Genomic DNA, 26,843 nt, shown 5'->3' on the forward strand with positions numbered 1-26,843 from the left:
TAGGCAATAGCCAATAGAAAGTACTCCTACACACTGTACTCTTACATGGAAATCAAGTTCTGACTTGTGGAAATTTGAGAACTGGCAGGAAACAACTGTCACACATGCTCACATGTACACACCTTTTGAAACATACTGTGTGTCCCTCACTAGTCATCCCTCACTTTTTATAAACTCTGACAGGTTGCTTTCCCACAAACCAGTCTGATAAAATCAGGTTAATTTGGTTGCTTTTGCACTGTAGCGTTTCCAAGAAGAGGAGCTATAGGGCACAGAGCATGAATTTCCTAAGATAAGAGTTTTTTCAAAGTCTCAGGGGTCCAGCTTGATTTCTTTTGGTGGTCTGGGAACTCGCTCTCTTTCACCCTTCCTACTTTATCTCTCTTGCCTTTTGTCAGAACTCACTCTCCTGCTAATTTTCTGTGTCCTGATGACTTCATGCCAACGAGAGCGCAAGTTGCTCCGGTGCTATTTTAGCTTGAGATCAGCTGGCAGCCGGCCAGCATATGGAAAAATATCCAGGTTTCTCTGTTTATTAATAGTCACCAGCTTCCAGGGCAGTGGAAGTTACAGCATGTGGACACGCAGATGCCTTCTCTCACTCGCTGTGAAACAATGTCACAGTTGATGTGAATTTTAAGTGGACCCCCTATTGATTTTCGCCACCACATTCCAAACAAGTAGAGAGGAAACAATATGCAGTTGAGGAGGATGAGGAGGATGTTTGTTCCACAGGGATGTTGTGCCAAGTAATTTGGAGCCATTTCAAGCCATTTTTATAGCTGGTGCTACTGTGCCACCTGAGTATTGCTATTTTGGCTTTGTCCTGTTGCATCATTTGTTGTATTCTTTTGTTACACTTATTTTTTTCCAAATTAGGCAGTAAAGGTTGATGAGCGGAGGGAGGTTTATTTTGAGATTTGGTGGTGATTGTGAAAGGTTGTTTGGAAGGTCACTGAACTTTTTCCTCTATTGATTATTTATAAATTGCCTGCTGTCCTCTGTGTTTTTTCAGTCTCTTCGGTTTAAATCAAGGTCAGAATTTCAGCACAGTCCTGTCACAAGCACAGGAAATATATCCAGTTTTCATTGCTGATGTTTAGAAAGACGCCGGATCGGCCTTTATCTTCCCATCATAAACTAGCAAAAATAAAGAAATCTAACAGACTGTTAGACTATGGACCCCACTGTGCATTGAGTCAAGTGTTACTTTAATCCAGTGAGTATTAGCACGTAAGATAATTTGACAATAACACAGCAACATGAAGAAAGTAGATACCCACTAGTGTAGCAGTGGATATGAGCTAAATATTCACATATAGTCATTTCTACCATAAAAGTAAAATTGGAAATAAATAACATTAAAAAGTGCAGTACATATCTGATTTAAATCTGCCAGTATATATTTGGGGTCGCTCTCTTTTATGAATCAGAATCAGAAAGGGTTTTATTGCCAAATGTTGAGCGGGTTTACAACATTAGGAAATTGCTGCAGTGCTTTTATGGCATGCAATCTGCCCCCAGTGTGTACAAGTGTGTAGTAATAGTGCTATGATGCCATTTATTGGTTAAAGCATTTCTGCTCCTTCCATGTTGTTACTTGTTTTTTACATAAACCTCCTTAGTTTTGCTGTACAGTTGCATATTTTACCATAAAGCCAGAGCAGTGTCGACATTATGCTGAATTGTGCTGATAGATAACCAGATAACCTTCTGGTTAGCACGACAGCAGAGCATGTGCAGGTCAGACTTTAGGAAGTACTCCTAATTTCTCTTTAAAACTTGAAACAGATCACTCATCGGCTTGTGAAAGTAGTTTTAAAGCATGACCCCACTGGAAAATTACAAAAGAAATGAAAATGTGGTAAAAATATTCTGCGCTCACAGTCATCTTAACCTTTGGTGAGTTCACTGGTCCAATTCTTTGCCTAGAAAAAAAATCTATTCTGTCATTCTCCTGGTTTGCCTCTGTAGTCTATTACATTTTGGATATTTTTGCACCTTTTTTAAATGTGGCTAAATTTCTCTGCGAGGGTGTAGTTTAAAGTAGCTTGTTTATGCCTAAATTTGTTGTGTTACCTGTAAGGGTGGGCCGGTTTAGGTTTAGTAATGGTCTCTTTTAAATGGGTATCGCTGTGCTTGTTAGTTTACAACCTCTGGGCGTAGCCTGTGTGAGTACAAGTGCATTTCTTTATTTATTTATTGATGTATTTATAGGCAACACCAAAGTGACTAAGTGACTTGAGCCAAATGTCATAGTTGGTTACCCTCCAGTTAATACGCTCTAGTGACGACCCTGAACCAGAATCAGGAGTCCATTCAAGATCCTGTAGGTTCCTGCATTGCAGTCCTTTAAACTGTTGCTGTTTTCTAAACTCGTAAGACTTTTGTGCTGAAATTCTGACCTTTATTTAAACTGAAAGAACCAAAAAAAAACCCCACTGTGGGCACTTGGTATATAATCAATAGAGGATAAAGGTTGATGAGCTGAACTACAGAAGCTGCCACCAGATCTCAAAATAAACCTCCGCCAATCAACCTTTAATGTCTGATTTTGATAAATATATCAGCCTCCCTGGGAAAGTCTATGCAAGGGTGCTGGAAAGGAGAGTTCGTCCGTTAGTCGAACCTCGGATACAGGAGGAACAATGCGGTTTTCGTCCTGGTCGCGGAACACTGGACCAGCTCTTTATCCTCTCAAGGATACTTGAGGGTGCATGGGAGTTTGCCCAACCAGTCTACATGTGTTTTGTGGACTTGGAGAAGGCATTCGACCGTGTCCCTCGGGGTGTCCTGTGGGAGGTGCTGCGGGAGTATGGGGTGTCTGGCCCGTTGCTATGGGCCATTCAATCCCTATACAACCGTTGCAAGAGCTTGGTTCGCATTGCCGGCAATAAGTCGGACTCGTTCCCGGTGGGTGATGGGCTCCGCCAAGACTGCCCTTTGTCACAGATTCTGTTCATAATTTTTATGGACAGGATTTCTAGGCGCAGCCAAGTGGCGGAGGGCTTTCACTTCGGTGGCCTCAGAATGTCATCTCTGCTTTTCTGAGGCCATGGTTCTCAGCCGGAAAAGGGTGGAGTGCCCACTCCGGGTCGGGGATGAGTTCCTGCCCCAAGTGGAGGAGTTCAAGTATCTCGGGGTCTTGTTCGCGAGTGATGGGAGAAGGGAGCCGGAGATCGACAGACGGATTGGTGCTGCAGCTGCAGTAATGCAGACGCTGCACCGGTCCGTCGTGGTGAAGAGGGAGCTGAGTGTAAAAGCGAAGCTCTCAATGTACCGGTCGATCTACGTCCCTACCCTCACCTATGGCCACGAGCTGTGGGTAGTGACCGAAAGAACGAGATCACGGATACAAGCGGCAGAAATGAGCTTCCTCCGAAGGGTGGCTGGCCTCTCCCTTAGAGATAGGGTGAGAAGTTCAGCCATCCGGGAGGGGCTCAGAGTAGAGCAGCTGCTGCTCCACATCGAAAGGAGCCAGCTGAGGTGGTTCGGGCATCTGACAAGGATGCCTCCTGGGTGCCTATATATATATATATATATATATATGGTGTGTGTATATGTGTATATAGTTTGTTTTTGTTTTTTCAAATAAATATATTTAATTCTACTACTGGACAAAGAGTGGTCTCTAGTACTAGAAAAGCGTTGCATAAATGCACTCAAGTGAATTGTACTATCCTTAGCTAGCTGAACGTTTCCACAATGCGAGCATAGAAATGTGGACCTCAGTGGCTTATTGCGGTGCCAATTAGTTTCCCCTCCAGCGGGTGTGGTTTTCAGAGAATGACTTCCTGTCTTTATTTGTGAGCTTACTTGGAACTTTACCAATGAAAACTTCAAAAAACACACATTCAAGAAACCGCAGTTTTGAGCGTAAAAAAACCCCCCCATGTAACCTGTAACCTGTTTGCAACAGTCTGCAAAAGTCAAATTTTTTCCATTAATACTGCTTTTCTAATACATTATCATTCTCATACTGCGATTTAGAGTGGACGCTAATTGTTCTTCAGAAACAGTTTCATCTTAAAAGATGCGTTATGGCAGCATTTTGACCTGCTGTCGGTTGCTGTTGAGCAGTTTGACATTGTTTTGCAGTGATAAGATTGCTGCAGCGCAGAGCCAGGGATGAATTTGCATGTCATTAAATCGGTGGCAAAGGTTTAGATTTACAGGTAGGCCATTCTGAGAAAGTAATGTTCTATATAATTTTGATATACAGCGATGTTTGGGTTTTTTTTACAGGTTTAATAATTGCCAGGGGGACAAACTTCAACCCATATGAGTGGCTCATTTTAAAGAGCCACTGTCTGGGAAGGCCATTTAAATAGCCTACATCCTAAAAACAACATATTCTACAACTTGTACATTACATCAGGGCCTTGTGCAAAGGTAGCCAGGCTTATAAAGGCTTGTATGTGGTTTGCTTTCATGTGGACTGCAGTAACCTCGGACTAGCGGACTTTGATCATCTGGGCTTTTCTTTTTTCCTTCCAATCTTTGACCATCTGCATTAGAAACTGAAATGACACAAGAACTTTAATTTATTTATACTAACAACAAGCTGAATACCCAGAGGGAGCCTTTCAGTAGAAATCAAGAGATTGCACACTTTGCTTAGGAAAATGTTTTCTCAGTGTCAACAAATCCCATGAAAAAACATTAAGAACCAACAAAGACGTGGATCATACCCATTTGTCATTGTAGCCAAAGCTTTTTTTTTCCATGTAACTGTTAGCAATGATTAGAAACCCATCAAAATGTGAAATCATGGTCCTGGCTGCTGTACTTTGGCAAGTGCAACAAAGAGAAAACAATAAATGCACCTTTTTTAAGTTGTTTTTTTTTTTTTTTGCTGTTGCTCCTTTTAAAAAATAATTTAATTCTCTGACCTTTTTCTGAAGATGCAGAAAAAGTGCAGTCTCAAAGTATGCAGAGACAGACAAAACATTCCAATGAATTAGTTATCAATTAGAAAAATAGTGGTAAACACCAACTGTTTCCTTTAATAGATTTGCACAAGATAAAATCTTCAGCAAAGGAAAAGTAAAATTCCTAGAAGTTGAAAAAGATACTGTTCAGTTTTTACCACCAACCCAGTCCTTAAGACCAGAGAAGTTGCCGAAGCTAAAGGCCTGCATCCTTGGCCTGCTTTGTGTGTCCTGTGGTTGGGCAATCGCACAGCAAGCACCCAAACAGCAACAGAGGAAGGCAGTGTTTTGAGCAGAAGAGACGTTCCTCAATGCCAGAGTTCATTTTGTACTGCCTGTGACACAATCAGTGTTCCCTGTTTACTAGATAACAGACACACTGCAGGAATGAAGTAAAGCACGACGGGTACTCCTTGTAGTGTTTTTAATGGAGTGTGTGCGCACGCCCAAATGTTTAGAATTTTTCTGAGAGGTCCTTTTTAATTATTAACAACTGTACAACAGTGCATGTGGACTTGTCTGCGTGTGCTTTTATTTTCATATACAGTTTTCTGCTTCCTTTTATTCTCAGTGGTTATTGTTTTTCTAATTATGTTAAGTTAAATTTAGCTGGCAACTGATTTTTGAATTAACTCGCATACTTGCCTTTTCTCTCTCTTACAGTAGACATGGTGGACACCCAGCAGCTCCTGGCCTGGCCTGTTGGCTTCAGTCTGAACACAGCAGATCTGCCAGAGCTGGAGGACAGCTCCCACTCGCTCGAAATGAAACATTTGTCCACGTTTGACTACGCCTCCATTTCCTCCTCCTCCATCCCTTCCTCCCTGTCTCCCCCGCTGGTATCCTCCATCCCTTCCGCTGGCGTGGCCTATGACCTAAGTCCACCGCAGAGTGAAGAACACCTGACCAACATGGACTACACAAACATGCACAGCTACAGGACACAACCAGACATGTTCAGTAAGCACATTGACCAGAGACGAATGATATAAATGTAAAATATACTTTAGGTGTAACAAAGCAAGCGGTGACCTGAATGAGATGTAGACTGAGATTAAGAGATGTGCTGCATGCATCAGAGTAACTATTAAAGGCAGTTATGGGTAACAGGATGCAGATTTATAGAAGCAAGGTTTAAGCAACCGAGTGCTGAACTTTTAAATGGATGTAAGAGGTGAAGTTTGAATTTTGTGTGCTTTCTGTCTGTCTTCCTTTCTGCGTGATGGTGTTTCTTGATCAGATTCCATCAAGCTGGAGCCCGAGTCACCTCCACAGTACTCAGATATTCCCGTGCTATCCAAGCTCCCAGACGATACGTCGGCGGCAGCGCTAAACATCGAGTGCCGCGTGTGTGGGGACAAAGCGTCAGGGTTTCACTATGGCGTCCACGCCTGTGAGGGCTGCAAGGTAAGGCTGAACGATCTCACAAGGGAAGATGAAAATGCCGATGAGCGTAGAAACATTTCAGATCGTCTCGTAATCTCTTCGTTAAATTCCTGTTTTTTGTTATGTCCAGGTAACGGTTTAAAACCTCTAAATATACAACGTGTTCTTAGAACAATCTTCACTGAGGTTTGTCATTGGTTACAATTTTACTAAACTGCACACAGCGGTTGATACGATTCATGTTTAAGTCAATTTGTGGATCAGTCGATACATTTTAAGCAGCGCTCCGTCTTTGCTCAGTTTTAGAGAGGATTTTTTTAAATGGTTTTCAATCATCACAGAAATGATTCATGTGTTAAATCATGATTCATATCAGTAGAGAGTGCGTTAAGTCTTTTTCTTAACAAGTAATGCTCAGATGATTATAAATCAGCAGTCATACTACTTTCAAGTCGTGTCAGGAAATGGTAATGGGTGTAACAATTTCTACTGCAGCTCTTTTCTCTCTCTGCCACTCTTTTTCTGTCACTGTGTGTCACCCGTCGGTGAAACTTGTTGGTGGAATAAATAATTCTATAATGCATGGAGAGAAATGTGCTTTTTTTTTCATCTTTTTGATGTCTGCCACTCTAACCACAAGCCCCATACATTTTCCACTCAGCGAGGGCTCAAGATAGGCGTGTGCTTCTTCAGACAGCCACCCATTTAAACTCTCTGTCTGTTTGTCTGTCTGTATAGAGTATAAATAACTAATAGAGTGTGGGTGAAGTTTCAGAAATATTTCCATTTTCTTTGAAATATTGACACATTACAGAAACATGAACATTTTTCTCCAAACACATATGAGATGGATTTTTCAGAATCGGCAGACCTGTCTGTGCATCTTTTGGTTTAGATCCAAGAAGCGTTTGCACGTCTGAAATCAAACTAATTTGAAAAGAAACCTTCACTCTGGCGCTTTCACAGAAAAAAGAAACTGAAATGCAGCAGCTTGTTACTGAGTAGTATGATTCAACTAGTATGATTCAAAGTGCAATACAAGAGGCCTACTATATATTGCTTACTTACTAGGAAAAGTCCAGCTGAAATATTTTGTAGTTTTGTAGGAAATAAAAATTTTGTGCTGTTTTCTGCCTAATATCATTTATTTATCTTTGTTAAAGAGTGTAATTATAAAACAGCCCACACTACAGCCCGCGCCACACTGGTTGTGTGGCTCATTTATGCTGGTTTAATAGTTTTCCATTTTAATAGGTGACTTATTCCTTGTTCATTACGATTAACTTCATTTCAGGCTGACATCACATGTAGTAAACACAAGCTACCAAGCCAAATTTAGTCTTAGTGAGGTTTTGCCTCCACGGGTAGCAGAGTCTATTTTCTATAGACATGTTCGTCTCTATTCTTACACACACAGTACACAGTACAGTGCTTACTGTTACAAGGCCACTGATACCACTCAGTGGCCTCGGTGCCCTCATCGCTCGTCAAGGTGAAGCTACGAAGCTTCCAAGGAGTGAACAGCTTCATGTGAATACAGACCGTGAAAGTAAACTTACAGACCCGCATATCTGTTTCATGACAGTTATTGATGGATTTATAATCCAAATGACTAAATTCAAAGGGTGAATGTGTCCTTATGAACACAAGAAAATAGTCATGCCATATTCATTCAGTATGAAATACTGTGTAAGAAAAAGGGCTGATCAAAGAAGGGGGCCTTTTTTCAAAATAAGAGTTTTCACTAATTCGTGGACTCACTTTGTTTGCCTGCCTCACAAACGTCCTTCCAGTGGATCGTAACCGTGGATTTGTTTTTGGTTGGCTTAAACCCTACCACCCTAGAAGAATGAACAGAGCCGCAAGCTACGCATGATTTATTCAAACGATCAGCTTTTCTTATAAAATTTGGACTCGTACTGAACGACATAATGCTGACAGTATATTTTTTGGCAGCTTGCATTGTAAAAACAATCAAAAAGAACACGACCACTGACAGTCACCTTGAACTCCACCACAGTGTTAAAACAGAAGCTCTTTGACACTGTTGCGGAACAAGGGTCTCTGTTTTTCTGCCGCCATAAGCTGTCACTCTGTTCCGTCAGGGGCTGAATGAAGGTGAGGGAGAGTAGTTATTGTTCTGCTGATGTCTCAGGGGAGACTCACAAGAAGAGGGGGGTCAGCCAAGCAGGCAAACACTTAATTGTTTTAAAACAGAAAACATTCTTTATTGAGGTGGAGTCTTGACCCCTTTTAACTTCCTTCTTCTATAAATAACCTACGATTAAAAAAGAAACATCTGTGGATCGTAGGAATGTAGATGCTTATTTGAAAAGCCTTCGCACAAAGTCCTGATGTCAGTTTTTATTCTCACTGAAAATTCGCCTTTCAGAAATTTGCAGCCCATAGGATTTTTTCTCCTTTTACACTGCTCAGGGTGTAGGAATGTATACTATAAGTCTGACCATGGCTACACATTAATAGGTGAGATAAGCTTCTTTGGTCCTAAGGTTGAAGACATAATGTGTAAATTTGCACAGTTAACTTTTGAATAGACTTGTTGGCCCAATGATTGGCTTCCATACAGATTAGAAAGAGCCAGGTGTCTTATCAGTATTTCTCAGTCAGTAGACACTGCGTTGAGCTACTTTTCCAGCAATTAACTTGATTCAGAATTTGAATTATTAAATGAAATGTTAAAACTTTTTTATGCCCCTCAATCCTTTTTGATGAAGGGATAAAAATATGCATTAGAATAGGGCTTATTTGAAAAAGAGTAGGCAGAGCAACCATAAGGACTGAAGTCACTACGTGTGTACTAATCGTATTCCTCTTTTTCACAGGGTTTCTTCAGACGCACCATCAGGTTAAAGCTGGTGTACGATCACTGTGATCTTCACTGTCGAATTCACAAGAAGTCGCGTAACAAATGCCAATACTGTCGCTTCCAGAAGTGCCTCAACGTCGGGATGTCACACAACGGTAAGCCGGTGGCATTCATACACACATTTTCATGACAGTCTGCACACAGTCAGAGCACACCTGGGTCGTATTTTTCATTAAACTCAAATATGAACTAAAAAAAAAGTTGAAGCTTCTGTGCATTCAATCTTTTTTTCATTTTCACATCCATCCCTCAGACAGGAATGAAACCCCCTATTTATATGTCTATAAATAAGCAGATGTAGGTAAAAAGACTGATTCTTCTTTGAAATTGAGGTTCAGGAAGCGCCTCTTCTCAGACTGAGTACTTATGCCCTTTGAGAGCCGCAGATGCGTGTTGACCACACTGCTTCCAATTTAGCCTTTGAGGTGTCATAGTAATGTGTGCAGAAATCTATATCACTGTCTTAGATGTTGCCAATTCTTTCATCTGTGGTCTTTGGCCATTGTTGCAAATCTTGGTTCATGTTTTAGTTCCCATCATTCGCGCAGTGTGTACCCGCCACCCCCCAGCTGATTCATATCACAGTAGAAATTCAAAGATGAGATTCTGGTGTATAGCTAACTATAACGCCTATCAAAAGTTCTAAATTTTGACCTGCCTTTGTGCTTTATTCAACAAAGGCCTGATAGTGACAGATATGATAGGTGTGAGTAGCACACCTATCAGAGGCATGCTACTCACAGCCTGACTGTTTTCACTGCATAGCATCAAAAATGTGTTATAGCAATTCTGTCAGCGTTGCTGCTGTTTGAATGTGTGAAAAGTTGCCAGCTTCGGTTTTATTCGCACAAGCATTTGGCTGATTGTGTGCACTAAGTTTGTACATCAGCCACGTGAGTGGGTCTTTTTTAAAAGAGTTTTTAAGTTTTTAAAAACTGCATGTACAATTTAGAAAAAAATTAAAACACACATATGTTTGCCTTTCATGTACCAGACATTTGTACGTAGAGCTTTTTACTGAGATACAAGTAAACAGCTCTTAGATGACCTCACCATTTGCAAACTACTCCACAGAAGTACAATATGCAGAGAAACCGTCTACTTCAAAAGAAAAAAAATCTCTTCTTTCATCCGTCGCTTTGGAATAGTTTTGTTTTGTTAGCTTTTGTTGTCCAGTCAGGAGCATCAACAAGCACACCTGACTCCACCTCCTCAGCTGTGTTTCATTATGAACCTCGTGAGTAAATAAGTATACTCTGGCTATGTTTGATTGATGTCTTCCTGATTCTCCTGTTATATTTGTTGCACCTGTTAGGGTTGGACACGTTATGGCTCTTTCCCTCCTCGGCGCACTTGTAGCATACTCACTTCGGTGAGGTCGTAAAATTAAAATAACTCTGCAAATCATGACAAGTCAGAAAGCCCTGCTTCCCACAAAGATCGCTTCCCCATTTGCACTGAAAAAAGTGTGTGGGTTATGTAATTTATAATAAATAGTGAGCATGCATTAGCCATTATTTTGGTGGCTGTAACACCACCAAAATAATAGCTTTCCTGTCGATTGCAAACACAGATTTGAGCACTCTGATGAGGTAGGTTTGCCTGTTGCACAACCACTGGTTTAAAAAAAAAAAGAAGCAATGACAGCGACAGGAAATTCTCTCATACATTAGTGGAAGTGTGGCTACACTGAACTCTGTGGTCAAGTGGGCAAGAAGTTGACAGAACAGGAAATCAAATCAAATCAAATCACTTTTTATTGTCACATCACATGTGCAGGCACACTGGCACAGCACATGCGAGTGAAATTCTTGTGTGCGAGCCCCACAAGCAACAGAGATGTGCAAACACAACAACACAAACGAGCAAAATACAAGAATGGCCAACCTGAAACTAATAAATATATGTACAATATATAATAGTGTATGCATTTCTGGATGTGTATACTAAATATTTTCCTACGTGTGTGTGTGTGTGTGTGTGTGTGTGTGTGTGTGTGTGTGTGTGTGTGTGTGTGTGTATACACATTTTTACAAATTAAATAGTAAAAAAATAAAATAAAATAATAATAATAATAATAATAAAATATATAAAATATACAGAGTTGAATATGTGCAAAACAAGTGGCATTTATATACAGTGTGGAGTGCATAATGTTAAAGTTCCAGTAGTGAAGCTGAGGTGTCTATGACGTGTTCAGCAGTCTGATGGCCTGATGGAAAAAGCTGTCTCTCAGTCTGCTGGTACGGGACCGGATGCTGCAGAACCTCCTTCCTGATGGAAGCAGTCTGAACAGTTTATGGCTGGGGTGACTGGAGTCCTTGATGATCCTCCCCGCTTTCCTCAGGCACCGCTTCCTGTAGATGTCTTGGAGGGAGGGAAGCTCACCTCCAATTATCCGTTCAGAGCACCGCACTACTCGCTGGAGAGCTTTGCAGTTGTAGGCGGTGCTGTTGCCATACCAGGTGGTGATGCATCCAGTGAGGATGCTCTCAATGGCACAGCGATAGAAGGTCCTGAGGATGCGGGGGCTCATGCCGAATCTTTTCAGTCTCCTGAGAAAGAAGAGGCGCTGCTGCGCCTTCTTCACTGTTTTGTTTGTGTGTACTGACCACGTAAGATCCTCAGCCAGGTGTACACCAAGGAACCGGAAGCTGCTCACTCTCTCCACAGCAGCGCCGTTGATGGTGATGGGGGTGTGTACTTCTCTGCACCTCCGGAAGTCCACTATCAACTCCTTTGTCTTTCCTTTGAAATAACAAAAGCATGATGGTAAATTATACAACTTTTATCAAACACTGATGTTGTTGCTGCCCTGTCATTGGCCTTGCACTTGCTGAAGCTTACCATTTTTGTATTTGGCCATATTGCTCTAGAAACAAGCAGAATTCCCCCTTTCAAAGCAAACAAGGTGATCTTTGAAGAGCTCCGAATAATCCTGCTTCTCAGGTAAATTAATGGGGGCTGCACTTAAGACTTAATTAGACAAACCACTGAAAACACTGGCATGCTTGCACGGTATCGTTGTGCTGCATCCAGAAGAAGTCTTTTTTTCCCCCTACTTGACAGCTTGTAATTGCAGCGTGTTAAAAACAGTATGACACTGTAATGGAGACCAGGAGCTTAAAACCTTCTGAATGATTGATACTGGAATCACTTAAGTATTTTTTAAGTGGCACTTTTTTAAGGGACAGTTGGACTGGAAGGTGAATGAACACAGAGGAGATGGCCATCTACCAGAGTTGAAAAGAAAGCCTTAATCAGAACTGTTCACAACTTAAATTCTGTTGTATAGTGCATTAAAAGAGTGTGTCTATATATATATATATACATATATATGTTAACAGTACTCAGTGTTTCTTTAACAGGATGTAAGAAAAAGCAACTCAGTCACCTGCTTACGAGGCCCAGGGACAAACCAAAGTAACATACCGGGGGAGTTTAGTCATTTCTTATATGTGTAGTCATTTAAAGCATATGTAAACAGACTGCTTTGGATAGTTGGATAGTTCTTCATTTGGTTTTGTTACAAACTTAAGCCATTCCAGATAAAAAGGAAACTAGCTGCATTTAGTGGTTTTGTTAGTTCTGCTCTAATAGTAAATATTAAAAAGTTGATGAATAAATTTTATTACAGCCTGATGCCTCTTTGGTGTCAGGAGTCTTGACTCTGAAGAGTGAGGTGAATATTAAAAGGTGGGGGGGGAAAAAGAATGATTTTAATGAAGTGGTAGATGATGGTGGAGGTGCCACAGCTTACTTAGCCAGTGGGCTAGAGCAGGAGGCAATCCTGACCATAGACTGCATATGTGGGCAGATGCAACCTAAATAGTGAGAAATGGCATATTTTACCAAGACTGAGGCCATAGCTTGATTATTTGCTACCTTGGGCAGGCCATCTTGGGGTTTGTCCAGTCTGTCAGACATAGCAGCTTACCTCCACCAAATAAGTTCCCCAGTTCAGCCATTGCCCATCATAAATACACCGATTGTAAGAACAGGAACAGGTTTAAGTCATCCCTTGAAAGAAGCTCACCTGGTAACTCATATATATTAGTCTGGTAACTGTTACATGTTAGTCATTTGTAACTGTGCTGCCCACTGTCCTAAAGCTTTGCCCCTGTGATGAGTAAAAGCCAAATTATCTGCTGTGTTTTTTTTCCTAGGTAGGCATAGAGAGGTGGGGACAGATTTTATATCCAAACTTCTACAACAGGTTTATCACCTACTAGGTTTACATACCACCTCTAGTCAAAGCGTTACAGCATGACCCCGAGGAAGATGCTGCACAAATTTGACAATGGTTCAGTAATTCAATTCATCACTGAAAACACTGGCATAGGTGCGTGGCATCTGTGTGCTGGATTCAGAGGCTGAGGAAACAAGCTTTTCCTACTTGGCAGCTTGTAACTGTAGTTTATTGAAAACAACATCACATTAACGCAGATGTGATCTTATCTCTAAGAGTTTGGTGTCAGAGTAATTATACATTACAATCTCACAGTTTCATGACCAAAAGGTTCTTAATTCAAGCTTTTTTTTTTAAACCATGTCTCCTTTATCTAACTAATGACCTTATTGCTGGTGCTGGTTAGCACGAAAGGTTTTGTCAATCATCATGGCAAAAGTCGGCTGGACTCGTTGTCACATTTTAATCTTAGAAGTGACTTAAATTCAACAACATTATGAGCATCTGCTATCAATAGATATATGTTTTTTTCTACTTTGCTGTTGCTTATCTCTGCGTCTTTCTCTCTACCTCCACCTTTTCTGATATCACTCTGGTGTAATAGGTATAGCTGGAGTTGTGTGGGTTTTTGTTTAATCAATGATTGACTTGCGTTGAACTGATTTCTCCAGTTTGCTGTGTCACTGCCGTGGGCGCGGTGCCCGGTGGTAGAGCCACTTTAGTTTGTATGCATTTGCTTAGGGTGTGCAGTCAGCATTACATAATCACGTACACACTGCAGTAAATTCAGAGCTGGGAATGAAATGGAAATAAGGAATAATGACTTCCACTAACAGAAAAAGAATGGTCACACCTTGGTGTCAGATTTCTTAGAAGAAAAAAAAAAAGACATCCACATCAGCCATGTTACAACCACAGTGCTGCTTTCATGTACACGCAGCAGGGCAAGGGAAGCATTCACTTGAATGCTGGTAGATAGATGTGCCGTTACCTCCTGCTTTCAGCCGCCAGTGGACCATTTATTTCTGTGGGGGTTCACAAGTCACATCTTGCAGGGTTTTTGTCTTTTTTTTATGTGTTGTTTTTATTTTGTTTCTAATTTTACAAAACATGGGTTGCATTTTATATTCATTGACAGATATCAGACCTTACTGCTTTACAAAGTTACAAAGTCTAAAACTGACACGTAGTATTCAGAGAAATTGTCAGCTTGTACAACATTTTGTCACATTCAGCATAAAATAGAGGCTGACTATAAAATTTGAAAAGTGCAATGCAACTCTAGTAATATAAGATAATTTTATACAGGTATATTTTTGATCAAATGAAATATAATCAATATATTTAGTTAAGGGGCATAAAATACACATAATTTTATCAGGAGGTAAATAATTTTGCATTCTGTGAAAATTACATTAATGCAATGAAAGCTGTTACATTTCAGGTCTGTTTTTATTATATTTTATTTTATTTAACCTTTTTTTATACAGGTAGTCCCACTGAGACTCAATACTTCATTTACAAGAGAATATATTTATCTCAGCTGAATCCTAAAATAAATACCTATTCAACAAACGACTCATCTTTCGGTGAGCTGTGAAAACATCGGTCCGTACACAATATCAGAGTCAACAAAATGTTCTAATTGCCTCATAAGACACACCTCAAAAATCACAGCAGAATCATTTGTCATCTTTTGATGCCACTGGATTTTCCCTTTCATTGAAGAAGCCATGAGTCATATGACTCATGTGACTTTTTAACATTCAGAAATCTTTGAGTTATTAGAGCAACTCGGACAAGTTTTCCATTACTTAAACTCCAAGCTTGAAATATTGTGACATCGCAACGGTTTAAAGAGTAGTTACCTAACATTGGCGTTGTTGCATATCAGGTAAAAGAAACACGTCCCCTGTCTCAAATGAAATGTCCCACATTTACATTTCATTCTTTGTTCACTGGGGTTTGTAGTGCTTCAGTGTGCCGTAAAATCTTGTGTGTTTGCTCTAGATGGGTAATTCTGTTAACATTAGCTGTTCAATTTGATTCATTGCTCATTGATCAAATATTAAAGATGTGATAAAGAAATTAAACATTCTAACAGAAGGTAAATGGGGTGATGAAAAAGGTATTTAAAGCCTTTACTTAAGCAGATATTGTACTCCAGTGACTTCAATATAAGTATAAAAAATTACCAGCTTTTAATAAAGTCAATTTTTAAAAATTTTCATTTACTTACGTAGAATATTGTTTATCAACTGGTCTGAAATAACAGGGAATGGATTTCAATCACAAGACAGATTTATTTTTGTGTATGCTAATCCATCACATGTAGTCACTTCCAAAAATGACCTTTTTGAGCGGGAAAAGGCTGGGATTCATTCATGTGTACATGGCTACACATGAATGAGCATATTGTACTTGATGTTACAATCTGATACACAAATAAATAGTGTTTTACTTCTGTTAAAGCTAGTTTACTAAAGGAAAAATGTAGTTTAGAAATATTTTTTAGGGTTCCCCATGTTCTTTGAATTCATTATTCAACTTTTCAGCCTAACTTGTGTTTTGTAGAAGTGAAGTAGCACATGGTAACACGTGGTTTGAGGTCGAAATGTCAGTCAAAATGGTATTAATTCAAACTGGGACTTTTGAGGTCGCGTGACTCCAATAAATTGACTCAGGCTTCAGGTTTTGCGTATTTGCTGTGCACATGTGATTATGTCTGTTTTTCATGGTTCACCAGAGTGTTCTTCTGTTTCCTTTCCCAGCTATTCGTTTTGGCCGAATGCCTCAGGCAGAGAAGGAAAAACTGCTAGCCGAGTTCTCATCTGACATGGAGCACATGCACCCGGAGGCAGCAGATCTGAGGGCTCTGGCCCGGCATTTGTACGAGGCCTATCTGAAATACTTCCCTCTCACCAAGGCCAAGGCCAGGGCCATCCTCTCTGGGAAGACCGGAGACAACGTGGTAAGCAGCACTCTCTAAATTCTCATTTGCTTTGATTCGGATGCGTACAAAATCAGCAGACAGATAGCGCTCAACATTGGCATTCTCAGGACAGAAAATAGCTCAGAAAAAAACTGTATATGAGCACTGCTGCTTAATATTAGACCAGCATTTGAACTGATAAGATATTTGCAGGTGTGCATGTGGTTTCACTTGTCTTTGCATTCCAGGGATATATCAACCATCTACATATACTGAACGTTCTCAACTCGCTGATGAGAGCTACTGAGCCAGTTTCTCTTTCCTGTTTGCTTTTTCTCCACTAAGAACGACATCTACAGCACAAATTTGACCTATATATATTTTTTATATCTCCCATTCTGGAAACTATCACAAGCAAGGATGACATTAAACAGAGTCAAGATCATACTGAACAGGCCAGGGTGAAAAATCCATAACTTCATGCAGTATTTTACCAAAATTCAGAAGTAGGACATAGAAAAAGCCTTACTGCTTTAAATTTAGTTAGAATTGTTATTAATACTACACCATTAATATGATTTAAACTCTAAGTATTTTAAACCTTTTACTCAGCACGTCTTTTAACATTTGTCAGCATAAATTCCTGTGAGCACGCTCAGTTTTGACTCAGATGACGCGATTTAGGCTGTTGCTGCTGTGTTAACTCAAAAAGTGGATGGACTGGTTTCAACATGTCTTGGCTGTTAGAAAATATCTCAGGTTACAATGGTCAAACTACAGAACAGGGTGGTGTTGCTTTTAGCAGTCTTTTCTTTTACAGCCATGGCTTCGACAGTCCTGCTTAAAACATCAAATGATTTCATAAAGACATTTGGAAATTTAGAAAAGTTGAATGGAAGAAGCTATTTAGAGTTTAGAGTTTTCCAAAGAGACCTAATCAAACAGCATGCAAGCAGAACATAAAATAGATCTCAAGTGAATATTTTTATCCACTTTGCATTATTTTATTTTTGCTTTTAATTCATCAGCTTTCTCCCTTTTTTCTCCTTATGATGCCGCTATTCCTATATGTGAAGTTGCTTTGTCTGTGTATTATTCATATAGTAGTACTAGTAATATTACATTGAGTGTGGCAACTACATTTCTTTAATCAGACATACATATGTGATCTGAAGATTATGGAGTTGGTTTGATATCAGATAGTACCGTCAGCCTGTTACGCTGTGTTTGCATTATCATTCATTGTTCCAACTGTAAGTAGTTTCAGTTGGGGATTTGATTTTAGTCTCTCCAACCAATCAGCAGAGACCAACATATCTGCAAGAATCCAATGTAATTTTAAGTTGACATTGATGCATAGCCATGTCATCATACTGGTTTTGCTGGGCTTTAAGGAGTGGAGCGGAAAAAATTAAAAAGCAAATTCTACTGGTACATGCATATGCTCTACGTGTGTACCAGTAACCATTGTTCCTTCTTCTTCTTTTTCTTGGTACTGATGCTGTTTGACTAATACGCCCATGGTGCACACTGGACAGTTTGTTTTAACCGATAAAAACACAGGATCGTGTCACAAGATGTGAGATGAGTCACTGGAGGTCAAAAATTCAATTGTCTGTTTCCAGACAAATGACGGTTAATTATTGAGAATATGAAAAACATGCTTAAAAACTATCAGCATGAAGATATTTCCAGTATTTGTGAATGTGTATGTTTTTGTAGGCTTTTCTGTGAAACCTGATCACTTCATCTTCTTTGATTTTTTTCCCTCACAGAATAAAAAAGTGGATTAAAAACTTTGAGCGTATTATATTCTTAAAATGTAGAAGGAGATTCTTAGTTTTTGGTTTTTTACTCGTGTTCTCGGATAACTCTCAGCTCAAGGTTGCGCCGCATCTCTTTCGTCTGCTTGTTATGACTGTTCATCGTGGTGATTGCAGCCAAATAGCACCAAATCATCTCTTTGTTTGAGGGACTGCTTGGTTATTTACTAAACCAAAGCAATCCTCCTAAAACAAATTGGGAGTCAATGATTTTAACTTTCGTAGAATATTTACATTTTTTAACAAGCAGAACCTTGATATGAGTTGATGTGTAATCAGTGTTTAACTGCACCGGAACTCCAGACACACCATGTGCGATAAAGGAAGCGATTTTTTTCCTTAACCTTGGAAAACCATCATTGTTTTGCTCAATTATTTTGGAATCGGAGCTACAATGTCTCTGTGCAAGATACCTATTATTTTACCTTGTTGTATGAGTGCTTCAGATAAAATGGAGGTTTGATTTCTTTGTTATACATAATGTTCACACAAGTTCAATTTAGCTTCCAACAAAGCTACCCAGTATAGTGTTTTTTTCTTTTTGCACATTTAATAATGTTGCTAGTGGCAAATGCTAAAACGTAGCATTACAGTCGCACAAATAGATTAAAGGTATTTTTATATAGACTATATTTGTTTAGCCTATATGTTTATAGCAGAAATCCTGAGTGTGTTGAAAGAAATTTTATGAAAGCTGGCACTTATAAGAAAATGGAGGCGCTCGTTGTGCTTGCGCTGAACAACATACATACAATTGCTGTGTAAAGACAAAACTAACAAACAGATTCCTGCACAGTGAGCACATAGAGACATTTCACTCCCCCCACTCAGTTTCATTCACTCACGCAGGAAATGGGTTGTTCATTTCACAACTTCTAGAGAATTTCCTGCTTTAATTCCCTCTATTCCCACTACAATAATGATTTATGTGTGTGAATAGCAGCATTCATGTTTCAGGCCAGTGCATGTTAGTTTTACTAAAGTAAGCGTAAGTTTGCTCAGATACCTGGAAATGATGTTTTTTTTCTGTGTCGGCCTGCAGCTGAGACTTTCTTTATTTGCCTCATCATACAGATGAGACTAAATGTCCTCAGAAGACCTATAATCAACTTAATTTTTTCTCTTTTTCTTTTCTTTTTTCCTTTTCTTCTGCCTTCTCCCAAAATTTTCCTTGCACTCTACCTGTAGCCTTTTGTCATCCACGACTTGAAGTCTCTAATGGAAGGAGAGCAGTTCATTAATTGTAAGCAGATACCAGTCCCAGAGCACCAGCAGCAGCAGCACCAGACCTCCGCTCTTCCACCTGTACACGGAGGTGGGTAGTATCAAATTACTCTGTTAAAGAACACCTTTTGTTGCAATGTCCAAAACATGTTGTTTGTCTGTTATTGTTCTGTTTAGTTTTAGGAATGCAATTAGCTACAGCAATGCAGAAGATATTGTTCCTATTATTCCACATTAAAAAAATTTTTTACATTGGAATTAATAGTAATAGCAATTCAAAATATACAAAACAAAGGCTGAAACTCAGACAAGCTCCTTAAAATGAAAATCCCAACTATTCAAACTTCTTCATTTACCAGTTTCACCCAGTGTTGTCAATGTTTGTTTGTTTTCACATAATCAAGATAATTATTAAAGCACACATATTAACCCCAATTCATTGCATTAGTTTTTCTGGGGAGAAAAGTGCAGTTTTTACATTTTTCAAGTCCAGTTTTACTGGTGCTGATAAATTATGTTACCTATTCTCAATGGTACCACTGTATCTTCTGTCATATTCTCTTCATCGGTCGATAATTGTATTGTTATTTTCTAAAAGTCTTGCAGAAAAATGGAGATGGATGAGGATCGAGAGATCTAGAAAGACACAAAATTCAGCAATTATCTGTTAACTCTTTGTTATTTTTAGCTTCTTATATAGTTAGCTTCTCTGTTTTTCTTGTACTCCTCCAACTAAATTAAGTACCTTCTCTCACATATCAGGCTACACGGAAACGCACCCACTGTCAGAGAGTGAGGTTATGAGAATGGCAGTCTTCAGTGGACAGGGAGAAGCAGACACTGTGGAGCTGCGTTTCTTCCAGAGCTGTCAGTCTCGTTCAGCAGAAGCAGTGAGAGAAGTGACAGAGTTTGCCAAAAGTATCCCTGGATTTGTCGATTTGGATCTAAATGATCAGGTGAGATTCATCAGTGGTTCATCCGTTCGGTCCTGATTGTTGTGGAAGATTTTTTCTGTTCTAAAACAACTTTAAAATAAACAGTTTTGGACAATTTCAATTCAGAAAATGATCAACGTAAATAAGTCGACATAATGGTTAGCGAAGCTCATTGCTGCTTGCAGTTCTAGATTTTGAATGAAAATGAAGTTACGACCCGACTATCATTTCTACTAAACTAAAGATCTTGCCAGATTTTGATACAGTCATTGTGTTCTTTATTTTCAGGTTACTTTGCTGAAGTATGGTGTGATTGAGGTTTTGATCATCATGATGTCGCCTCTGATGAACAAAGATGGGACCCTCATCTCCTATGGACAGATTTTTATGACGCGGGAGTTCCTCAAGAGTCTCAGGAAACCTTTCTGTCAAATGATGGAACCAAAGTTTGAATTCTCCGTCAAGTTTAACACGCTGGAGCTGGACGACAGCGACATGGCCCTGTTTCTGGCTGTTATCATTCTCAGTGGGGGTGAGTGTTTTTATTATTGTTTGTTTTACTATCTGCCCCCAGTTCACCTCTCCTGACCTTCGGAGGAGGAATCTGGATATGTGAATGGTTTGGAGCACTTCTCTTAAACCTCCTAAAACACTCACAGATTCATTGCGTCCACTGTTGGACGTTTAGAGTTCAGATTTGATTATGAGTATATCAGCACTTTATTGGTGCTGATATACTCATAAAAGAAAGAGTCTGCAGGTATACAGACATGATTAACATGGCATCTGTTGCACTGATGTGTTGAATGAACCGTTTTTCCATATATGGCAAGAGCATGATTGCATACATAAGATTAGCCTGGGGGCGGCTAATGGTGTCGACAGATTTTATTGACAGTTAAAATCTCGCCTCGGGTTCTCGTTCAAGAATAAATAACCCTTGCTGACCACATCGACCCAAGTAATTTGTCATCCAGATTTTATTATCATTGCAAGCTATTGCTAACATTACAGCAAGCGATTGCACCACAGTCTCCATTTTAGTCTGGAAATGCAACCACATGAGATCACTCACATTGCTCCCTCTGGCCTAATATTTCTAATAATTGTTTTCTGTATGTGCACGATGAAACAATTTCAAAATTGGCTTGGATTTTAAAACGTCTGTAGTCTGAGTTTAGACTTTGAGTTAACAGGACTGACACCATTATCGGTTAATATCTGTCTATTAAAGTGATGCTGCACACAGCTTAACCTTGCTTTGCGTAACAGCTGGAAGCAGGGAGAAATAGCTGTTCTGGCAGTGTTCCTTATTGAGGTAATCATGGCTGGCTACACAGTGAGAGGGATTGTGAAAATGTAATCAGTGGAAGCTATTGCATGTGTGCAACCCCCCGAAAAAAAAGAAAAAAGGGAAAAAAAAGCACAACAGCATGTAGCAATACGTTAAGTGTATGTAGAAAAATTGTCTTTAACACATGCAGAAAACCCATCAAAGATCAGCCAGCACCGAGAGTAGCTGCAGTGCACAGTTCAGTGTTTTTAACACATGGTTGACTCCACTACAAATCTTGGTCACATTGGGTGGTGCAGCGCAGTGGTTCTAACTGTTGCCTCATGGGAAGAAGGTAGTCATTTGAACCTCTTGGTCACCCTGGGCCTCTCTGTGTGGAGGGTTCCCTGTACAAGTTTCCTCCCATAGCCCAAAAACATGCATGCTAGGTTAACTGGTGAGTCCAAACTGGTCGTAAATGTTCATGTCAGAGCGTCTGATTGGCACAAGTAATAGTTGTGCCAATCAGACGCTTACTAAGCCTTACAAGCCTTACTAAGCGTGCGCCACATATGCGTGACATTGCCCCCTTGTTGGTAGCTACAACATGCATACGTGGGTCTGCAAAGTTCTATGTAGCATCTACTAATGCACTACTGTGTCAGCTGCTTAGCACAGTAAGAATACCATGATCACCTACCAATAAAACCACTTGTGCAATCTCATTTTTACGCCTTTCTGTTTCTGTACAGAGCTAAGCTAACCGCTTCCTGTTTCCTTGCCGATATATATTAAACAAATACAACACTGGCGACCCCATTCTCAGCTCAATATTTGGCAAAAATGAAACAAAAATACTTTTTTATTTTAAATATTTAAAAAAAAAAATCATGATTCCAAGGTTATTTCATGTTATCGCTGTGCTTCTGCCAGACAACGTGAATTTAATTTACATCCATGTGTATATAAAGTAACATAGTTAACATAGTTAGCTGCTCCAAGTAAATCCAAGTTATCAGTTCTCTGTGTTTAACACACTATCTCCCGCCAGCCTCGGCCCACTCATAGATGTATTGGATGTTTTTGGGAAGGGAGTCTAGCAGAACGGCAGTAAACGGCAACTGCATCACGTGCAGGGAGATTTACAAACAGCAAGTTGCATGTTGATGACAACATTTTGACTCACTGTATCTTAAAGAGAAAAAAAAGGTGAGGTTTCACTGGCAACCACATGAGCAACTAAAAATCACTCAGTCGAGTCGTTTTTATACAACTTTGACATCTTTTAACAAACATTTTTGTTCTAGTAATATCACAGTAAAGCAAGCAGGGACCTAAGGGTTTAAAATCTAAAATGTTAACAAATCAGACCAGCTTGTGAACACTTGAGCCTCACCCTCTTATGTCAACAGATTCTAACTGCTTAGTCTAGTATTGGTGATTATTATAGTGCTGCTTGATAAAAACCTGACCTTGGATAGCATGATGATTAAAATTAAACGTTTTATTTAAATATTAACCTAAATGACAAATATTATCTCTTGAAATCGAGATAAGTATTCTTAACTTAAACTGAGATGTTTTCTGCCAGTGAATGTGGATAATGTTTAGTTATTTGCACCTCTCCATCCAACGTAAGTTTTAAACTTTAGGTCATTTTCTATCGGTTTTATTTCTCTTCTTATGCCAATTTAAATTTTCATCTACCTGTTTTAATGGATTTTGGATATATTGTGGTCAGTCTCTCATTTATCCTCCTTATCTCTGTAATGTGTCCAGACCGGCCAGGCCTGCTGAATGTGAAGCCCATCGAGCAGCTTCAGGAGACGGTGCTTCATTCACTGGAGTTGCAGCTGAAGCTAAACCATCCAGACTCTCTGCAGCTGTTTGCCAAGCTGCTCCAGAAGATGACAGACCTGCGTCAGATAGTCACCGATCACGTCCATCTCATCCAGCTGCTTAAAAAGACAGAGATAGACATGTGTTTGCACCCGTTGCTGCAGGAGATCATGAAGGACTTGTATTAGAATTCAACAGGAGAAGAGGACACGTACAGAAAGGGGTAAAGAAAAATACAGTGCTGTGCAAAAGTCTTGAGTCACCCTTGATTTAAGAAGTAGGTTAGCAGTTTTATTGAAACATCTAAAAACACACATGGGAACATGTTATATAAATAAAAAACAGAGTGTGTACTTTAAGTAGTTCTCTGGAATAGCTCTCCAGGCTTCTTGAAGGGCATTCAAAGCTCTTCTTTGGATGCTGGCTGCCTTTTGTTCCATTCTCTGTCAACATGATCCCACACTGCTACAGTGATGTTAAGATCAGGGCTCTGGGGGAGAATAGTCCATGATAATGTGGTGATGTTCAATCATGTGTTTTTCTATCCAGGTATGCTTTTACTACATTGGCAGTGTGTTTGGGATCATTGTCATGCTGTAAAATTAAACCATTGCCAATCAAACACTTTCTAGATGCCTTTGTATGGTAGATCAAAATCTGAGCGTAATTCTCTGCGCTCAAAATTCAGTTTTGACAACATCTCCTCCAACACCATTGGCTGAAATGTCGCCCCAAACCATGACAGAGCCTCTGACGTGTTTTACAGGTGGTTTTAAAGATTCACTGTTGTGCCTCTGTCTTGATCTACAAACTGACAAGGACAATGATTTGAACCAAAAAGTTTAAGTTTGGATTCATCACTCCATTAGACTGGTTGCCTGGATTTCAGTCCGTTTTTTGTGTAACTTTCTCCTTGTTCCCCTTTCTTAAGAAAGTCTTTTTCAATGATGGCCATTTCTGATGAGGCTTCACTGAACAGTAGATGGATCAGCTGAAGGTGCAGATGCATCTCTCAGGTCTTGTGTCAGGTCTTTGCTGGTCTTTTCCTATTTCTTAACATACATTTCATCTGCTGTTTTTTAGGCCTGCCACTTCTTCCTTTGTCCTGCACTTGTTCTGTTTCTTCAAAGTTTTTAAAGACATACTGCACAGTTTGCTGAGATATGCCAAGCTTTCAGCTAACAGCACTCTTGGAATCACTTTGGTGCTGAATTTTATTTTATGCCTGTCAGACTGTCAAACTTACCTTTAGCATTTTTATACATTCAACTAAATAAAGTATGCACTTTTGCAACGGGCTGCTGGTAGCAAAGTGACTAAAGACACATTTTCTTGGTTGTTTGCTAACTTGTCTGTAAAGTAGACAATTGCTTATCCTTACAGTTTGTTGTTTTTTTTTTATCCTCAATAGTAAGTGTTGAACAAACAAAACAAAAACATTCCTCTGAAAAGAACCAGGTATAATGACTGGACTACAAATGAGTGACAAAGCAGTCAATGTCTACAGAAAAACTTGAACTAAAACTAAAGAAATTCAGAAAACCTGGAGAACAATTGCTCAAGACCACTTGACCAAATTACAGGAAACTCTGGCTCCTTCAAAGTAAAATATGGAGAAATGAGAGTGACTGAAGACTTTTGCACAATACCATAAAAGAGAATGAAAAGAGATTGCTTTTAAAATTATGAGTTGAGATTAAGCACTTTGTGCTCTGTGTATGTGTTTTGGTTATAAAGTCATGTAGCCAGACAGACTGACTAACTGAAATTGAGAAAGAGATGAGGAAGACGAGGAAAACAGAATTCAGGGAAAGAAATGCAGAATCTGAGTATTAGATCTTGTCTAGACAGTCTGCATGTGAATAACTTGTGGTGCACAGTCATTTTAGCCTCTGCTGAGCCTGAACCCTCTGCTGAGCAGGGTGCCAACTTAAATATGAAACTACCACCTATTGCACCAAAAGTAGCGTCTGGGACAAACTGAAAGTGAGGGGATTTTCTTACTGGCGAGCTCGAGGGTAAAATTGTGAATGATCAACACAGCCAGCTTCAAGTGCCTCAAGGAGAAATGTATCACTGTGAATATATGACACCATGTCTCATACAATACAGTATGTGTTGTTCGTGTGCAGCTTATCTACACGGTCAATTGCAGCCATCATAAGCAGCACCAGCAGCAGTGTGTACGTGCTTCAATACCTCTGTGAAGACGCACAAATACATGAATGCTTACACACACGCTAAAGCAATGCTCAGACAGTCCTTTTCTGTCTTGGCATCAGGGTGAAGGTGCTATCTCTTTTTAATCAGCTTTAACCAAAAACAGAAATCAGATTATTGCCTTTAACATATTTTAGACGCCTGCAGAAACTGTGAGAAACTGTTGAGCTGACCAAATGCAAATTGCCATGATGATGTTTGCTGTTTGCTGAAAAATAAAAGTGTATGTGCCATATTGTGCCTTCAAGAGTTTATCTTTAGCTGTTTTTTGTTTTGTTTTTTGTGAAGTTAATGTCATTTTAAAAACATTATATATATTATACATATTACATGTATGGTATGACTTTTTTTTAATTGTCAGATACAATTGATTTTTTGGCCTTGGTTTTATTTCAGATTCTAAAATACTGGTTTGAGTTATAATTTTTGCTAAGAAATGATTTTGTATGTGTGGACCAAATCTACTATATCTGATCCATCAAATGTTGTTTGTGCAGACAAAAAGAGTGGACTGATATGTTTGTGGGGAAAACAGAATAAAGAAGATGTAAATAAAATATTTTTTAACTTTTTACTTGAAGCCTGTCTTTTCTTTAAAAGCTGTGGAAGCTTGCTCACACATGTTTCACCAAAAACCATTTTTAAATACTATACTTCCTAAAGGCATTCCAGTCATTCAGACTCTTGGAAATCTGTTTTACAGTCATTACATCAGCTGCTCCTCGGTGTCTATTACCAAACACACACACGCCCTGTTGGAAAGATTGCAACACATGAACTATGTTGCACTGTGCCGGAAGACCAAAGTCTGTGGATACAAATATGAACAGCAAGCAGGGAAGTGGTTTTACTTTTTTAGAGTTCTGGTTTTTTTGGTTCTGTTTTTTTTTCTTTGCTTTTTTTTAGGTGGCATTACATTTTGTCTCTTTGTTTTGACAGACAAGAACAAAACAAAAAAGGTGTGTGTGTGTGTGTGTGTGTGTCAGGGGGAAACTTATAGAAATTCTTGGAAAAATAGGATTGAGATGGGATCGCGTGCGACAACAAGGTCAAACTCAGGACATCAATTATTAACCCACTCGGACATCAGGTCAACTCGATGCCTGGCGCAATTTCACAAAGCTCTCTGACTGGCTGGCTCTTTGCCAAACAACAGCTCACAGAGTGTGTGATCACATGGTCACATGCAAGGGGTTAATCTCGG

At 39.5% G+C, this 26,843-nt stretch overlaps 1 protein-coding gene across 6 annotated transcripts in view; it reads left to right on the forward strand.

Moving 5' to 3' along the window:
• The window catches only part of pparg (peroxisome proliferator-activated receptor gamma), a 42,771-nt gene extending 16,552 nt beyond the window's left edge, over positions 1-26,219 (forward strand). For 4 of the 6 annotated variants that reach the window (XM_085456910.1, XM_085456913.1, XM_085456908.1 and 1 more), the window contains exons 2-9: positions 5,595-5,891; positions 6,172-6,338; positions 9,161-9,299; positions 16,165-16,364; positions 19,337-19,463; positions 20,135-20,328; positions 20,596-20,839; positions 23,360-26,219. In XM_085456910.1, the coding sequence (XP_085313036.1) occupies positions 5,600-5,891; positions 6,172-6,338; positions 9,161-9,299; positions 16,165-16,364; positions 19,337-19,463; positions 20,135-20,328; positions 20,596-20,839; positions 23,360-23,607 (1,611 nt within the window). In that variant the 5' untranslated portion in view covers positions 5,595-5,599 and the 3' untranslated portion in view covers positions 23,608-26,219. Of the gene's footprint in view, positions 1-4,070; positions 4,176-5,594; positions 5,892-6,171; positions 6,339-9,160; positions 9,300-16,164; positions 16,365-19,336; positions 19,464-20,134; positions 20,329-20,595; positions 20,840-23,359 lie in introns of those variants that run through there. The other 2 variants (XM_085456909.1, XM_085456912.1) reach the window with 2 other exon arrangements.
• The last annotated feature ends 624 nt before the right edge of the window (positions 26,220-26,843 follow it).

The sequence above is a fragment of the Copadichromis virginalis genome, linkage group LG5 (assembly GCF_057382275.1).
Source record: "Copadichromis virginalis isolate Kocher_CV1m ecotype Utaka linkage group LG5, C_Virginalis_male_GT1.1, whole genome shotgun sequence".
NCBI lineage: Eukaryota > Metazoa > Chordata > Actinopteri > Cichliformes > Cichlidae > Copadichromis > Copadichromis virginalis.